Genomic DNA, 18,679 nt, shown 5'->3' on the forward strand with positions numbered 1-18,679 from the left:
TCGCTGACCTGTGATGGCTCGGGAGACAGGTGCGTCGGAGGTGGTTAAAGCCGTCCAAGGAGATGGCGAGGGAGCATTCTTGTCAATGCGGCATCAGCGAGGCGACAATGCGGGTGGGGGCCACGTTTCCCTTTTCTGGCGTGAGGCTGCTGTCCGGCGGGCCCAGATCTCCATAAAAAAAATAAAAATGAATTAGTGGATCATTTACCTAAATTATAATTCGAAGAGGGATGGTAAATCTAGAAAGATCATAATCATAATTAATTACAGTTGAATTATGATTTAATTATAATTATAAATTATATATTCATAAATAAGATCATAATTAATTACAGCTGAATTAGGATCTAATCATAATTATAAATGATACCTCCACTGTTTTTGAAAGATCTACTCTCTGTCGGACACGTGGTTGAATTTGTATTTCTCGAGTCACGCCTCCAATGTCTATAATGAAATTAAAAATAAAATTCTTTTTTAAAAATAAACATCATTTTAATAATAAATAAATTCTATAGGGGACTCTAATAAAAATAGGTGTCTTCTTTATTTTTATTCAAAACACAAGATATAAAATAATAATTTTATTATGTGTAATGTCTTTTAACATATATATTATACATTATTGAAATACATATAATTCTAAGTTGCACACTCAAAAAGCAAGTTCTAAAATATTAGTTCCATTATGAACACTTGTCCCCGGCAAGGCACAGTACTAACTTACGTAGGACAACTCATAGGCTTGTGATCTTACCATCTACGTTTTTAAAATTTACTAAATCTATGAAAAAATTCAACATAACCAGAGCAATCACCTCCAAAATTAATCCAATCACCAATAGTTATATATTCGAATACCAAAAAAAAACACATCCTAATCCATCTGATGAAATATGAAAAATCAAGACAACCGTTTCATCTGGTACATTGTGGCCTAGTTCTTAATTCATACATGGCATTCCAACACGTTCGATGCTCGCAGCGATGGATTAAAAACACATTAAGCCACGAGCAAGAATAAAGTCCAAAATCCAATAAAAATGACAAAATAAAGAGCTGCTCTGCTATAAGCAGATAGTCTCCAAAATTATACATTCAATAAGAATAACCAGAGCACGCTCCTAAGCACTATCACAGTTGTTTAGATTGATCACAAATTCAGCTAAAAAGGCATAACCAATTCTTCGAAGGTCCTCAAATTATATGATCGAGGAAGAAATAAACAGTATGGAAGCAATCTAAGATCAGCCAAAGTCTCCCTTGGATCAAGAACTTCATTCACTTCAGTATCGGCCAAATCTCACTAACACCACAATTTGAGTTTCCCACACGCCCACCTCTGCATGGTGTTGTTAGCTGCAATGGGATGAAGAAACGGCACATGATGATGCTAGTTACTTTTCCACATGGTCACCATTGGATCTTGAAGGCATGGGAGCTCGAGGATGGAATTCAGCCATACTATCTGCAGCCGTTGCTACTTGTTTGGGCAGTCTGATGCACGATGACCAGACTGGCCACAGTTAAAGCAAGCCCCTGCAAATCCTCTGAGAAGAATGCAAACAGAAATATTAGGATTTTGTACAAATAACAAATCTTGTAATTCATTGTTTGAAGGATTACTGTTCCTTTTAAAGAAAAAAGGTTGGCTGGAATTTGTAGGAATTACTGTGAAACAATTTACTAGGAAGAATCGAAGAAATTAATATATTTTACAACAATGGATTCTAAGATAAGTTACCAATGCAATTAGCTAAGCTATTTAACAGACCTGTGAACTTCAAAATAAATCGACGAGAAACCATTTGATTAGAGACAGAAACTTCATGTTGATAAGGGTTCGATTACTACTTAGATGGAACATAAACTTCCTGTTGCTAAGGGTCAGATTACAACATGGAAGAAATGAGGTATAGGAGGAAAAGAAACAAAAATACCAAAAAGCAGCTTAGATCAAAATTTAGACAAATTTCTCAAAATCAAAAATCTTATCATGCAGTGGTTGCAAATTCAATATTTTAGTTGACCATATCAGCAATAAATTCCCTCCAAATCTGATGGCCATGTAATGGATGGACAATACCTTTCTTGGTTGCCAAATGAGGGTGTACGACTAGATCTTCTTCCACCAATTAGCCAATCCTCTTCACTATCTCTTTGTGATCTAGAGGTCCGAGACCAGCTACTGTCAGTTCTGGAGGTCCGGCCACCTCGTCCATAGCTATTATCACTGTCATATTTTTGTCCACCCCAAGTTCTTGAAACCCTCTGACTCCGTTCAGAACCACCACCTTGTCCATGGCTAACATCACTATCATATTTTCGTCCACCCCAATTTCTTGAAACCCTCTGACTTCGCTCCGAAGAACCACCACCTCTAGAACTCCACTCCCGGTTTGAAAACTTTCCATAAAAGTCAGTGGCAGGACCATCATCTTGCAGGATAGGGAGCTAAAAAGGCACAACACACAAAAAAAGACATAGTTACAGAGTCATTTTAATAAAACGTATTGAGTGGATTAAAGATTACAACTAGATATGCCAGGAGGACAGGCAAATAGCAATTAAGATCATCTACTTGGGGCTTGTATAGATTAGGTCAAAAAGTAAAAGGAAATTGAGCATCAAATCTTAAGCAGCATACTATATATAATGATTGAAGCTTAAGTTCTCCTAAACATCTACAAATACAGTAGCTAGACCATCCAGTGGCAAAACAACAGCAAAGCTGCCAGTAAAATCTAAGTAATATACAAATCATGTGAATCCAAAGGAAAAAACTATGCCAGAAATCTAAAGGATCGTTGTCATTCCATGAACACTCTAAAAACACCCACATCCAAAATCAGGCTCTATACAAAGATCAACTTAGTTTCACGAAATCGAAGAGTAGCCTTCATTTTAGAAGTTGAATGAGATTAAAGAAAAAATTAGATGAGAATACGAAGAAGAGGACTACCTTGGTGATCTTGACTATAGAATTTCCGGGAGGCAATTGCTTAGTTAACAATTCTTTAGCAATCTCTTCAGGTATATCAAATACAGCACCTTGAACCTGCAAAGAATTGGCAATAGCTATTATTATGATGGATATTTTAGGCCAATGTTTATTTAGGAATCTTTTGCAAACCCTTCAGGTAAATCAAACAGCACCTTAAACCTAAAAGAACATGGCAAATGTAGTGATTTGTGTTTAATGTCAAAAAATAGCAAAGTGTCTGGACAATTTCACTGTTTTCAATTGTGATACCTGTATAGTTGATACATATTAAACTTATGGCTGAAAGTTGCTACATAGTTCAACTTTTAGAAAGCGATGTAAATCTACCAACAGTGGCTTGGTCTAGTAATAAGTGAGCTAGATTTGAAAACCTTTCGGCCAAAGGTTGGGGGTTCAAATTTGCATAACAGCACTATTGAGAGGGTTTAAGCTTGTCGCTCTTGCCCTGAACAAGAATTATTTTACATCTAATGAAGTGATGTGAATCTCAAAATCAACTATTTATACAGTTTTCCCCTTCACGCTTAATGTGACTGCTTCAAAACAAGCATTTCCACTGAATCCAAGATAAAATCATTACCCGCGTGTAAACACTGAATTCAAAACCAATTACAATTTTTCACTACTTTAGTCAATAGATGATGCATATGCAAGATTACGTCATGTAGTATGCACATAGTGTGTAGTAGTCAGACATTATTTAGCACTCTAGTTTCCTCACCCTTACGCACAACTAGATGCCATTTGTGTGCCAGGTGTCTATTTTGGCCGAAAGGAAAAAGAGAAGCTAATTCAAATGCATGAAATCAGGCCGTTTACATATCTATTCCACAACATTCATATTAATACAATCTATGAAGCTCTTTTCACCAAATACATATCACAACTACAAAAGCAAGAAAATAACTCATCACACGTATTGGAACCCACCACCTTTTTCATTCAACTAATGACTGAGAAAAACTAAATATAACATGAATAAGTAGCCGCATTGATATATGAAATCAGGAGATTAAAATTTGAAAGTGAAAAAAGACTATTGAAATGTACAAGCAATAAACAACACAAAATTAAAAAGGAAAGCTACGAGAACAAAGAAAAAGGGAATGACATGAAAATAAATGATTGTTCTATCAGGACATTGCAAATGTTGCATAAAATAAATCCAAGATAGAAACTTAAACAGTAACAAAAAGCACCAATCATGAACATATTTGAAAGGGGAAATGCATGTGGCTTCATAAAGTACAAACCCTTTGATCTGCAATCATGTATATTTTGCCCACTTCATCAGCGGCATTAGGATATACGTCGGAAAGAAATCCAGTAACAGATCTTGCAGACAAGTACCCTCTTGAATATTCAGGATCACGTGTTAATTGTAATGTCACCCATCCCTATTCATGACAGATAACTGAAGTTCAAAATATAACCGAGAGGCATCTAACAGAAGCTAAAGGAGTGCACAGGTTTCCAAAAGGTAAAGAACCTATCCAGCATTTAAGCAATTATGCTGGAGAGTATTCTTGTAAAGATGGAAACTTGGCATTATCTCTATGCAAGGGGCAGAAAATAAACAAATAGATAGAGAGAAACTATTTTGCTAACTAGATCAGATATGGTCTTGCTTTCTCAAACTAAGGATAACAATATAATCCAGAATTCCATAAGCAAACACAGAAACTGCAAGCCAAAATGTGCAAGATGAGATCCCATTTTCACCTGTTCATGGCTGATAAGAGAACGAGATGAAAGTGGTTGAGAAAATCCACTTAAATGTGCCAAAGCAGAAGCAAGAGCTTGTGTTCCTTGTTCATTGGTCAATTTTTGAGCAGTTGGAAGGAAATACTGGATTGAATCTTGGTGAACACCTTGAAGAGTGGCAACTACTTGCTCAGCTGATGATTCCAATACCTCTTGCATTGAAGGTGGGCTTATAAACTCAAACCTGCATCCCACATCATGTTCAAGAGATTTAACTGTTCTCCGCTGGCTACTAGTAAACATCAAGATTGCAGTGCCTTCTTTTCCAGCACGTCCAGTACGACCAGATCGATGTACAAATGTCTCTGGATCATTTGGTAGTTCATAATGAATAATCTACAAAAGAGAAAAGAAAGACAATGATTATAATTCTATAAGCTCATGAAAACATATTGCAGAAAACTATGTGCAGATCAACATGAAGCTTATTAACTGATAGAACAGACAGTGACAAACAATATCAAAACAAAAACATAACAAAATACCAGATCAACATTTGGTATATCTAGGCCCCGAGCAGCAACATCAGTTGCAACTAACACAGTGAATTTCCCTTGACGAAACCCATTCAAGGTTCTTTCTCGCTGATGTTGTGATATATCCCCATGCAGTGCCTCAGATGCAATACTATTACTCAAGGCCATGGATACTTCATCAGCGTCCCGCTTTGTCTGAGTAAAAACAATGGTTTTCCCACCCTTAGCATATACCTGCACAAGAGAGTGGTTAATTATGATATGTTTAAGCACATGGAAACATCATAAGAGCATGCACTTTTAGGTCCAAAAAGCATCAAAATACCATTTGCAATAGTTTGCAAGGAAAATATTTTATAGATAAAATGTTAAGCAAAAAATTTGCACAGACAGTATATTGACAGATAAGTAATCCAACGAAGATTTATTTTGGAAAACTATTTGACTCCTTTTAAATAATTAACTAGTGCCGACTGCAGGGAGAATCAATTGGCAATCTTTAAATGGCTTTCTTGAAAAGGATAGGCATGTAAAAGATTAGAATGCAAAAACAAAAAAAATCTATCTTTACAATTTTGCTTACTAAATTTTACAAGTTTTGCAATGTCTCCACACTTTGCTCATTAAAATGACATCATCTTATGAAATCTAGAAAAGCTCAGCATCAGATGCTAAACAACATGTGCTAGATATTTTAAAGCATGAAAGGCAAAATATGCTGCACATGGCAATTGGGCTTTGCAAACCAAGAGAGTAACAAAAAAGGAGTAACAGGACAACAAGTCTCTACAATAAAAATATCCTAAGCGTACCGTAATTAAGTCACTCAGAACAGTGCGCTTTGAAGTTGCAGTTGCTGATATGGCATAAATTTTAATTCCTTCTGCCAGCTTCTCATCTCGATCACCAACCTAGGTCATAAGCATATTAAAAATACAATTTGCAAGAGGCATAATCATATACTTGATTCCACAAAAAAATAAAATAAAAAAATTAACAAGTTGCATACCAAGTCAATTGTCAGAGGGTTGTTTAGGTATCTCCTGGACAATTTCTTAACCCAATCAGGCATTGTTGCAGAAAACAACATATTTTGACGTTGAGGTGGAAGTTTCTGCAATATTACTTCCACATCTTCTTCAAATCCAACAGCTAGCATTTGATCAGCTTCATCCAGAACCAAATACTGAATCTCTCCAAGCCGAAGGCTATCATCATTGATAAGGTCAATTATTCGGCCAGGAGTTCCCACAACTACGTCAACACCACGAGAAAGTGAAATTTTCTGAATATTGTAAGAAACTCCTCCATAAACACAGACAGTACTCAGATTAGATGCAGATTCATTGATTTCCTTCTCCACCTGTTTGGCCAATTCTCTGGTAGGGGCAAGAACCAGAACCCGGGGAAGACGACCTGACAGCCTAAACCAACCAAGGAATGAAAATGAAAAATGAGCTATTTCAAGCACACAACTAAGCATGACAATGAGATTTTTTGAAAAGTAGGCATCTTGACCTCTTCCTCCCTTCTGCCTCATCATCCTCACTCAGCCGTTTGATTATGGGAATTCCAAACGCCAATGTCTTTCCGGTACCAGTCTTAGCACGTGCAATAAGGTCTCGACCTTCAAGAACAGGAACCAAAACGGCCCTCTATAGAAAGGCAAATTAAGCATGTTAAAATGCCAGATATAAAAGCAGTTCATATCAAAATCAAGTTGGCAGTGAATCGAACAGTTCAAACAAGAGTTACGAACTCGCGGAAGGGAGAAAAAAATCACTGTTTTGGCTTCACCTGAATGGGGAAAAGATGGGTAATCCCTCGCTTCTCGAGGGTACTAACTAGCTGCTGTGACAGGCCTAATCTGGCAATGGCGAGCTCATCCTGGTCCACGCCGGCAGTGGAGCCCTCTTCGCCCTCTTCTCCCTCCTCAGAGTTGTAAGAGTCAGAGGCGTATTCCTCCTCCTCGTCGCTCTCCTCGAGCGGAGACTCGGGGAGGCCACGGAAGCCCCTGAAGGCCTCCTCGCTGAGAACGGAGTTGGGAGAGGCGACAGAGGAGGGGACGAAGAGGGGGAGAGCGCGAGGAGCTCTTGGAGTGGTAGAGAACCAGGGGAAAGCGAAGCCCCTGGCGGCGGAAGCAGGGAGCTTAAGGAGGCCGCCGGCGCCCGAGGGTGAAGAGCGGTTAAGGGAAGAGGAGCAGTAGAGGGACGATACGCCGATGGTGAAACTGAAGGCGGCGGCAGCCATGGTGGAGTGGAGGAGGAGGGATAAGGTGGCAATGGCAAGGGTTTTTGGTAAGGGCGGTAGCGAATGGCCTTGCGAGACTGCACCTCGTGCCCTGTCGCCTGCTTCGACTTATAGAAGGAGAGGAGACAAACAGATCATTGGGTGGATCAAGAAGAAATGAGGAGATAGCCCAAAGCCCACATCAACTCGATCCACTTACCCTCTTTGGGAGGAGGTGAGTGAAAGGGAGTGGGTAAATAGGGGTAGTAAAATTTTTCTCCTAGTTTAGGAGGGAGTGAATTACGAAGGGGAAGGGGAGAGAAGGGTAATGTTTTATTTATTTAAAGGAGTGGATGATAGATGGATAAAATAAATCTAGGGTTATGGGAAGAGAATAGAAATGAAAGGAAATCTCTTCTTTTACATACTTGTTTACCTTGATTGAGAAAGATGAGTATATGCAGTGTAATTTTTATAACTAACAAAGGGTACATGCATCATTTTTTTTAATATATAGCGTAATTTTATAAGTTAAAAAGGGTGCATGCATTATTTTTTGTATATGGTGTAACTTTGTAAATGAAAAAGGGTGCATACGTTATTTTTTTTCCATTTGTTATTTTCTGTCTGATTTTGAGGTAATCAATTTTAGCTCTAAAACTATCTGTTGATGGATTGTGTTTTTTTTCCCTCTGAAAATTTTATTTTCACTATGAAAATTTTTCCTTTGTTTTGTTTTCTGATCTGCCAATTAAACAAAGCTTACTCTTGCATACTTGGGAATCAGTGAAATTTCTTACACCCTAATTTGGGATGTAATGAAGAGGAAGGAGAGGAATGTAGAAATTATTCTAATTTTATCCTTATTTTTTTCGCATACAGATTTATTTTTTTAAAAGAGGATATTTTTATAATTTTATATATTTAATCTTCATTTCCTTCCTCCCAAACAAGGGTAAAATAAATTCTTTATGCTCTATTTACTCCAAAGTATGGATTAGGAAGGAAAAGTAATCTATGGTGGAAAATTATCGTCAGAGGAAGAGAAGAGAAATGATGAAAAAAAAAACCCTTCCTTTGTATGTTTGTTTATTTTGATAGAGGAAGGTGGATACATGCGACGTAATTTTATAAATAAACATGGTACATGATATAATTTTATAAGTTAAAAATAGTATATGCGTCATTTTTTAGTATATGATGTAATTTTGTGAATAAAAAAGGGTATATGCATCAAATTTTTTTCTATCCATTGTTTTTCGTCCGATTTTAAAATCGTCAATTTTGACTCCAGAACTATCCGCTGATGGATTACACTTTTCTTCCCTTTGAAAATTTTAATAACGTAAATGGCAAAAACTTTTCCTTAATTTTATTTTCAGCTCTCCCAAGTAAATTGACCATTACTTCCCCTCCCTTCCCCTTCTATTAATGAACATTTCATCATCTCATCCAAATAGAGGCTTACGGTCTGTTTGGGAGAGGATGAGAGAAAGGTAAACAAAGGGAAAGTAACATTTACCCTTGTTTGGGAAAGAGGTAAAGGAAGGAGGAAAGGAGAGAAGGAGGGGAGAGGGACCTTTTCCCTTCCCTCCTCCTTCCCTTCCCTTCCCTTTTCATTATTTGATATTTCAGGTATTGCAATTAACACTCTTAATTCTCTATCAATTTACTATTTACTTATTGCTCAAATAATTAAGCACCCAAAAATGATCTAAGAGCTTGTTAATTTACTCATTTTCTTTATTCTTTCATATTCATCTGAGTGATGGGTCTAGATCATATCGATTAGAGGAAAGTTTGTCATGTTAGTGAAATCTCATTAGTGAGTCAAAGTCACATTCATATAGATTTATTCTTATTTATAGAGGTTTTATCTATTGATATTGAATTGATGTTGATTCCATTAAACTTTGCTAGTGAGCTTGACATTGCAGTCTCTCAAGAAGACATCACTCACAAATTCAACAAGCGTCGAAAAGCTTTTAAAATGCCTAAGACTATGCTTGCTTAAGCTTTGTTTCTCAAGGAGTGTCACTGGCAAACCTAAATGAATTTGATTGTTTTTTCCTATTGTCTAACCTAGTGAATCCTCAATTAGTATCAAGGAAAATCTTTAAAAAGATTCTTAGTGTTGCCACACCTAAAAATTATCTAAGGTATAAAATGCATAAAAACATGTAAATTGTGAATTGTTGCTTTAGTTCCTAAGACATTTTGCATCGTAACATCTTTTATACTCCTTTTCTTTTCCTTATGCTTTTGTATACCCAAGTGTAGCTAGGGTTTTGCTTAAACACCCTACTATATGTTGGGATTTTGTAGTGAGGTGCAATCTGAGCATGATTAGAATGACGATATATCACCGTTTTGACGAAGTCAAAGTTAGAGTTAGACTCTCTCTTTAAGACTAATTTGGTCCGCACACGGTGCTCACGGAACATGGCAATCATCTCCCAAGATACAACGACTTTATCTTGTGATAGCAGCACTACAAATCGCAAAACCTCTAAACTAAAGAAGCTTCTCAAACTCTCCAATGCAAGTATGAAATGGAATGCTTATTTTGCTTGAAAGTAATTAAGTGAGTGAAATGAGGATGTGAGGCACCTTATTTATACTAGATGAAAGGGTATAAGAACCTCTTGGCTCAATTAGATCTCATCCATCCATTTTGAATTGGATGATGTTGATCGCATCTTTTCCTAAGAGACACACTACCTCTTCATTAGATGCCACCATTTGGAAATCAATGAATGAGATTTAGTCATCCAAAGAGCATTTAAACCTTTCAAGTTGAATGAACAAGATTTGTCAATATTGATCCAATGATCAAGATTTAATTTCTCATTTACATTAAATTTTCAACAATCCCCCATATAAATAAAAGTTAATACATGCATGTATCACATAAGGAGAGTTCAATTGAAAAATTATTGCATCAAGAGATGTAGCTTGTGGCTTTGAACCTTCCGTAATAGAGGAGACAAACACGTAAATTGTGAATTGTTGTTTTAATTCCTAAGACATTTTGCATCGTAACATCTTTGATACTCCTTTTCTTTTCCTTATGCTTTTATATACCCAAGTGTAGCTAGGGTTTTGCTTAAACACCCTACTATATGTTGGGATTTTGTATTGAGGTACAATCTGAACGCGGACAGAATGACGGTATATCACCGTTTTGACGAAGTTGAGGCTAGAGTTACACTCTATCTCTTTAAGATGAATTTGCTCCGCACATAGTACTCATGAAATATGACAATCGTCTCCCAAGATACAATGACTTTATCTTGCAATTATAGCACTGCAAATCGCAAAACCTTTGAACTGAAGAAGCTTCTCGAACTCTCCAATGCAAGTATGAAATGAAATGCTTGCTTTGCTTGGAAGTAATTGAGTGAGTGAAATGAGGATATGAGAGATCTTATTTATACTAAATGAAGGGATATAAGAATCTCTTGGTTCAATTAGATCTTATCCATCTATTTTGAATTGGATGATGTAGATTGCATCTTTTGCTAATAGACACAGTACCTCTTCATTAAATGTTATCCTTTGGAAATTAATGAATAAGATTTAGTCATCCAAAGAAAACTTAAACCTTTTAAGTTAAATGAATAAGATTTATCAATCTTAATCTAACGATCAATATTTAATTTCTCATTCACATTAAATTTCCAACTATTGTATGTCTTAATCATTCCAATATTAGTCATGTAATCAAATTGTTTATCCTTCCAATTTTTCACTAAACTATTTCTTAGCTGTAGATACAACTAAGATGCCATAGGGTCCTACACCCAATAAGTTTAATTATATTAAAAAGCTATACTTACCTAAAATGGAATCCATAATACCTATATTAAACAATTGGGGTGCACTTAATTTTTGAATGAAAATAAGAATGAAAATGATAGAAATGAAAAATAAAAATGAAAAGATTTTCTATCTTCAATGGGCTAAGTAATGAGTCATTCTTATATTTTGAGGATTGAATTTATAGAATCCACCATCAATTCCCGCAAATTAAATACTAACTTTTCATTCTTTTCCTATTTCTAATTCTTATTCTCATTCAGCCATTTCATCCAACTAAGCATCCCTTAATAACTATATATTAATGGAAAAATTCTTATACTCATTCTCAACTATAAGGCATTAAATGATTTACAATAATATTTTATTCATAAACAATTTATACATATTATACTGAATAAACAATACGCAATCATTTATTTACATAAAAGCCCTCGTATTTATGAGCCTAAACTACTTGATTTGTTAAAATACACCAGCATGTTAAAATGCAAGCAATTATAATATTTTTTTTCCTTTTTTTTTTCCACTTTTAATTCCTTTCCTTCCAGTCACGCCTCGGAGACTCTATACCACCTTTTCCGTTTTAATCGGACGGATAGTACAGACTTTCTGATGCGTTCCATTCCGCTAGATCATTTTCGTCCATTGGATCATTATACACCATATTCGGTAGGAAGATGGGTGCAAAAGGAAACTTAGATATCCATCAACCCCTAAATTCACTCCTTGCGTCTTCTTCTTCTGCTTCTTCTTCTTCCCCTCCTCTGTGAAGTGCTGGATTTGAAGCAGAGGAGAAGGATCGATCCACGGCTTCTTGTGTAAGGTTTCGATCTCAGACGGAGCGGAGGCGATGGGTGCGGTAAAGGCTGCCGTTGGGGACGCCCTTATCACGTTCGTTTGGATGTTCTGCATCTCCGGCCTGGGGTTCGCCACCTTCCTCATCACGGCAGCTCTCGAAATCCAAGGCGCCCATTTCTCCCTCCTCGTCACCGCCTCCCTCATCTTCGTCATTGTTTTCACCTTCAACGTCATCGCCGACGCGATGGGCGGCGCCAGCTTTAACCCCACCGGCAACGCTGCCTTCTACGCTGCGGGATTCGGAGAAGACACTCTCATCTCGATGGCCCTCCGCTTCCCTGCGCAGGTAGCGATCGACCTTTCTTTCCTTCTCGTTCTCGCTGATGGATCGATTGATGAATTTTGCGGTTTCTCGCAGGCGGCCGGCGCAGTCGGTGGGCTCTTAGCCCTCTATGAGGTTATGCCGCCGGATTACAAGCACTTATTGGTCGGGCCTTCGTTGAAGGTAGATTTGCACACGGGGGCCATCGCCGAGGGTGCCCTTACATTCGTCATCACCACGGCCGTGCTTTGGATTATCTTCAAGGGGCCTCCGAGTCCGTTAGTCAAGGCATTGATGATCACCATCTGCACACTTGGGGTCATTACTGCTGGCGATAGTTACACTGGACCGTCCATGAATCCTGCAAATGTAAGCACTACTTTCTTCACTGTGTTAATTACCTTCCTTCTTATGCCGTAACCTGTATATAATTTTCTCACCGAATCTCTCTTAAATCTATGTTAACTGATTTTTCTTTCTATTATTTTGTTAATTAAGTTACATAGAATAGGACATTGAATCCAGAGGGATATGTGATGGAATATCTTGTACATTTTAACAAAGCAGTCATACGGATAGTGTGATAGTATTATTTAGACAGAAGGTGAGGGAAGGCATCTTCTATCAAGTGGCTTCCCTCATAAAGTGTGACCTTTGCAGCACTTGGAAAAAAAGTAGAATCTTTAGGTTTTTATGAATGCGCAACTTATCTTCTTATGCTTTCAGAAAACTTACATAGTAGGTTATCGATTTGCTGTTGTGCTTCTTAGTACTCCAACTCGTCTTTTGATTTTTTACCCAAATATTTCTCCGACTATTATTATTGTTCTTTAAAATATTGTTAACATGAGGGGGAAATCATAATGATTCTGTGGATGGCAAATATAAGACCAAGTAGTTTCACAATTGCACAATCATCAAAGATCATACTGTTTTTGTTAACATAAAGCTCAATTAGGTACTTGAAGGAGTTTCAATGACATGTACTCTCGACTTTATGGTTGTTTTCTCAAAGTATTGGGTTCTTTTTGTTTTTAGTTTACTGCTTCCAGAAAATATAATTTAAAATTTATTTGTTTTCTGACACCATGTTTTTTTTTTTGGCACTGAAGATGCTTGATGTTTCCCCAAAAGGAAATAATGGAAAATGTTAAGAGATGAAAAATCAGAAAATGTAAACAAAACCAGTAGACTATTTCCTTATTCAAACAATGAACATCTCAGCTTCAGTGGGTTAGGATTGAGTTTAAATTGGAACCAAGTATTCAATCTCAAATCAATATGATAATTTAATTTTCTAATTAATATATATCAAGAAAAATAATCTTAGTTATATATCTGAATTCTTAGTTTGAGTAAACTTGGTTTGTGAATCATCAATTTCATTTAAAATTCTATGATCTAGATATATTCTAATGTAATTGATCCAGTGACAACATACTCATCCTTCCAAATAACACTTCTATTTTGATAATGTTTGTAAGTTCATTGAGTCCTGAGGCGTCATCATCACACCTTCAGGCTACCTCTACCATTCGTCCATTAGATGTGCATTATTTGTTGACTCCTCTCATTCTGTGTTAGTGTCTAGATGTAGTTAAATTACTGATTGGTCATAAAATAGCATTGATGTTGGAGTTATGTCCTCCCAGACCACAAGACGATGTTAAACATATATGTATAGAACTTTCAACACTTATAGAATCTGAGGTTCAGGGCTGTTATTTTACTCATGTATCACAATTAAGGGATGCTAAACCAGCCAATAAATCTCAGTAACACAATGTTATTTCAAGGATTCCATTATAATATCTTGATATTTTTACTTGTTGAAGTAAAATGATTGCTGGATCATATAATTAGCCGTCATGCTAGTTTACTAGCAGATGCTGCTTTATCATATAATTTGATGGGATAATGCCTAATCATATACTGATGAGGTTCTTCTAATTTACAGGCATATGGCTGGGCTTATCTCAACAATCGTCACAATAATTGGGAGCAATTCTATGTCTACTGGATCTGCCCCTTCATTGGTGCTATTTCTGCAGGTTGGTTATTCAGAGTCGTCTTTCCCCCTCGCCCACCAGTAAAGGCTAAAAAGGCATGACGAGGTCAAGTTATTTTGGATTGATTTAGATTGGAATAACTTTGTTAAAATGATAAGTTGGTTAGTGATTCTGCCAATGTTTGGACAGCTAGAATGGGATAAGGATGGAGGTGAATAGATTGGCCAAACTGGGTCGAATTTATTGATTTCAATACCATTATGCCTTTCTTGAAAGATTTTGAGAATTAATTCTCAAAACCATTTCAAAATATGGTCAATAATTGGATGGTCTGTTAATTAAATTTGGAATCGTGACTGATTCTTTGATAAGCCATTTGTAGCCTCTCAGTCATATGTTACACATTTTATGGAAATGTGTATATAAAGATATATGGTATTTTGGATCTCTATGCCTAATATTTTATTAAAAATACACTATCATATTTGATTTGTTAATGATTTGTTAAGGTGTTGTAGATCCAAATTATATTTTTCATATCTTTAAGAAAACCAAATACATGAATGCCATTTTATTAGTCTGTCTTGATATATTTTAATTAAATTTTATTTATAACTTTTTACAATAAAACATATAATATTTAAATTAAAGTTTTCTTCAAAAATTTTGAACTTGAAGATATTTAATAAATTCATTTGATTTAAAAAAAGTATACATACATTTATATAATTTGAAATATTAAATGTCTAGCATGATCATAGCAAATATGCGTACAATAGATCCTTCTCCGATACTTCGCATAGTGGGAGCTTCGTGCATCGGATTGTCTTTTTTTTTTTTTTAAATTTATTTATGATCATAGCAAATATCTCTTAATTAAAATTTTAATTTGTAAATTTTAAAAATAACAATGAGGATGATGTCATATTATTTTATTGCTTAAATAATTAAAAATCAATTATTTAGTCCATTAAAATTATTTATGCAAGTAATAAAATAAATGGTTATTGATAGGGTTTAGGGGAGCGTTTGAGCCAAGCCGCTCGCGAGCTATTCGAAACTCGATTCGATAAAAGCTCGTTTGAGCTCGTTTAATGAGGCTCGTTAAGATAAACAAATCAAGCTCAGGTTTCGTAATATTCGGCTTGGTAGCTCGTGAACACGTTCGTTAAGCTCATTAAGTAACTTTTAAATAAAAAAATAAAACTTTTAAATAAAAAAATAATAGTTTTGATATTGAATTTATAGATTTTACACTCTACTTATGAAAAATATAGACAAATATATTAAATTTATTTATTAGAATAAAATTATAAATTTTAATAATAATATTATAATTTTCTCTAAATATATAATTTAGTTTTTAATGAATATTTAAATTTATAATTTATATTTATTAAGCTCGTTTATGCTCGATAAAATCTCGAATAAGCTTGTGAGCCATGAATATATTCGTTAAATAAAGCTCGAGCTCGGTTCGATTATAAACGAGCCAAGCTCAAACATTCAAGAGTTCGACTCGACTTGGCTCGATTACACCCCTAGTTATTGATTGTTGTATTAATCTATAATTTCAAACAACTAACTTAATGTCTTGTGATTATTTTCACGGTTGGAGAGTAGTAAAGTATTCTAATCACAGAAAATCAAGACATTTGTAATTGATCATGTGTAATATATTAAATTTGATCTAAATTTTTAATATATATATATATATATATATATATAGAGATAATAAAAATGTCAAATTAATTTTCATAATTTATACACAAGGATTAAGAAATATAATATAATTTGATAGTTTTATTATTAAGTCGTATGAATCTATTTGAATTAAAATTACAATTCACAAATAATTTTTTTTGTCATTTGATTCAATTTTAACATTAGGTTATATGAATTTTGATTCATATTGCATATTTTACATTGATAATTGATCATGTCTAAAACCGGGGGAGATGACGCGTTGGTTTGATGGCTTTATCGTTGATTGGGAGAAGACTCTGAGATGGAGAAAGGATGACACCTGACACTCATTCCTACACACACCACAAAGATAGCAAAGGGGAGCGTTAGAGCAAGAACTAAGTAGGGGGTTCCTAGCGCAGACACTCCGACAATCAAGTCAGTACAATAGCCAAGCGAATAGTGGAGAGGAAGATGAATAGTAGATACATGCATGCTATAACATTATAGAGCATACTTAGTCAACGGAGAGGACCCCTTTTTATATTGATCCTCCGAACCTCTATAATCGCGAGGTGTCAGAGAATATCTGATATCAGAATATGTCGAATAATGAAATATGTACGACCACCCTTCGAAAAAGGTTTCGTTTAATGCACATAAGCTGTCTTTTGTAACCTTTATATTAATGAGGCGGCTAAAATGCTTGATGTTAGAATATGCCAAGTAACGCTAGACAATGGAAACTATATAAATACCCTCAGAGGAAGGTTCCCTCGCATGTATATGCTATGGTAGTGGAATATTTTCTAACGAGTAGTTGTTATTCTTTGATAGGTTGTTGTGATTCTCTGGTAATGTTCTCCTGAAGGCAACCCGACCGGTCTGGAGGCAGTCCGACTGACCTAGTAGCCAATCAACTGTATGATGGGAGACTGACACATGAGAAGTAAAGAACTTAGCCCCATAGGTTTGCCCGACACATTAGGTCGACTAACCATATACTGAGAGTTATATTGTAGAAGCGAGGAGCTGTGTCCCGTATGCCCAACCAGCTCTTGGCCCAACCGACTATATACTAAATGCCTTAGCGCTGAGGGGTGTGGAGCTACACTTTGTAAGTCCGATCGACTCTTGGGTCGATCGATTATATACTGAATGCCTTAACATTGAGGGGTGTGGAGCTATGCCTTGTAAGTCCAATTGGCTCTTAGGCTGACCAAGTTTATTCTGCGTATCTTGACACTGAGGAGTGAGAAGTTGAGTCTCAATGAGAGTGACTCGTTCAGCTGCATAGTAAAGAGATTAATGATGTGATATTGAAAATTGCTTCTAAAAATTGTAAGTTAATATCATCTGATATTCAAAAGGATATAGTGAGTACTTGCGCAACTAAAACAATTAATATTATTATCAGAAATATTAGCGATTCATTATTCTCATTTTAGTCGATGAATCTTGTGATGTGTAACAAAAGAGTAAATGTCAGTTGTTTTGTGTTATGTGGATAGTAGTGGATATGTAAATGAGTACTTTATCAAATTGACATGTTATAAGTACTATAATACTTTCATTTAAAGTTGTCATTGATAAGATATTCTATAAATATAATTTAAACATGTCTAAGTTAAGAATATAGGGTTTTGATGGAGCAAGTAATATGCATGATAAATTTAATGGTCTAAATGCACTCATTTTAAAAGAGAACTCATATGCATTTTATATACATTATTTTGTCTATCAGTTTCAACTAGCTCTTATAGTTGTGGCTAAGAAAAAATCTTATGATTTTTAATTTCTTTCGTGTTGTTGGTGATATGGTAAATGCTATTTAATCATCCTAGAGATGGGAGAAACATCCATATTGTGTTGTTAAGGCATTGGAGAGGGTTGATATTTCAAGTGGTCGAGAACTTAATCATGAAACTACCCTTTAATGTGCTGGGAATACACGTTGAGGGTCACATTATAATTATTTGATCAACCTGATTTTTATACTATTTACTATAATTGATGTGTTTGAAATGATTTCAGAAGATTATTCCAATTCTCCTGATAAAAAGCTGAGGCATTTAATTTATTGGAGTCAATACTTTTATTTGATTTTGCATTCAATTTACACTTGATGAAATATATCTTAGGGATTTTAAGTGAATTGTTGATGACATTGTAAAAGAAAGATCTAAATATTGTGAATACTATGAATTTGGTATAAGTATGCAAACATCGACTCCAAAGTATGAGAGACGGTGATTGGGATTCAATTTTAGAAAATGTTCACTATTTTTATGAGCAACTTTACATTAATGTTCTCAAAATGAATGATATGTTTATACATTGGGTACTACGTGGCTGTCTGCTATTGTAATCCATCAGAAGTGATAAATTTGTATCACTAACTTGTTGATTTATTCTATGAGCAGATATAAAGTTACTCCTTTGTGTATGCTATTTGTGTCCACAAAACTTATTTTTGACTTTTAACAAGAAAAATTGGATGCAACTAGTTGAATTTTATCCATAAGATTTCTCAAGATTTGATTTACTCGTACTTGATGATCAGCTTGAA

At 35.4% G+C, this 18,679-nt stretch overlaps 2 protein-coding genes across 2 annotated transcripts; one reads left to right on the plus strand and one right to left on the minus strand.

The window, feature by feature from the left end:
• Window positions 1–988: 988 nt before the first annotated feature.
• Window positions 989–7,592, minus strand: LOC122009965 (DEAD-box ATP-dependent RNA helicase 3, chloroplastic-like). Its single transcript, XM_042566287.1, has 10 exons — window positions 7,042–7,592; window positions 6,763–6,899; window positions 6,254–6,668; window positions 6,057–6,155; window positions 5,254–5,478; window positions 4,727–5,104; window positions 4,258–4,401; window positions 2,963–3,058; window positions 2,087–2,454; window positions 989–1,550 (listed from the first exon to the last, which is right to left on the minus strand). The coding sequence occupies exons 1-10, from the start codon at window positions 7,492–7,494 to the stop codon at window positions 1,481–1,483; spliced, it is 2,385 nt and encodes a 794-aa protein (XP_042422221.1). The 5' UTR covers window positions 7,495–7,592; the 3' UTR covers window positions 989–1,480.
• A 4,437-nt stretch (window positions 7,593–12,029) lies between these two features.
• Window positions 12,030–14,896, plus strand: LOC122012474 (aquaporin SIP1-2-like). The gene is made up of 3 exons (XM_042569019.1): window positions 12,030–12,439; window positions 12,512–12,784; window positions 14,373–14,896. Exons 1-3 carry the CDS (start codon window positions 12,146–12,148, stop codon window positions 14,523–14,525), a joined length of 720 nt encoding a protein of 239 aa, XP_042424953.1. The 5' UTR covers window positions 12,030–12,145; the 3' UTR covers window positions 14,526–14,896.
• The last annotated feature ends 3,783 nt before the right edge of the window (window positions 14,897–18,679 follow it).

The sequence above is a fragment of the Zingiber officinale genome, chromosome 8A (assembly GCF_018446385.1).
Source record: "Zingiber officinale cultivar Zhangliang chromosome 8A, Zo_v1.1, whole genome shotgun sequence".
NCBI lineage: Eukaryota > Viridiplantae > Streptophyta > Magnoliopsida > Zingiberales > Zingiberaceae > Zingiber > Zingiber officinale.

Coding starts and splice junctions, on each gene's coding strand:
- LOC122009965 (XM_042566287.1), bottom strand. CDS start 7,494: ATGGCTGCCGCCGCCTTCAGTTTCACCATCGGCGTATCGTCCCTCTAC. Junction 5,479..6,056: donor TTCTGAGTGACTTAATTACG/GTACGCTTAGGA, acceptor TCTCTTGTGCAG/GTATATGCTAAGGGTGGGAA. Junction 1,551..2,086: donor TCATTTGGCAACCAAGAAAG/GTATTGTCCATC, acceptor CATTCTTCTCAG/AGGATTTGCAGGGGCTTGCT.
- LOC122012474 (XM_042569019.1), top strand. CDS start 12,146: ATGGGTGCGGTAAAGGCTGCCGTTGGGGACGCCCTTATCACGTTCGTT. Junction 12,440..12,511: donor CCCTCCGCTTCCCTGCGCAG/GTAGCGATCGAC, acceptor GGTTTCTCGCAG/GCGGCCGGCGCAGTCGGTGG. Junction 12,785..14,372: donor CGTCCATGAATCCTGCAAAT/GTAAGCACTACT, acceptor TCTAATTTACAG/GCATATGGCTGGGCTTATCT.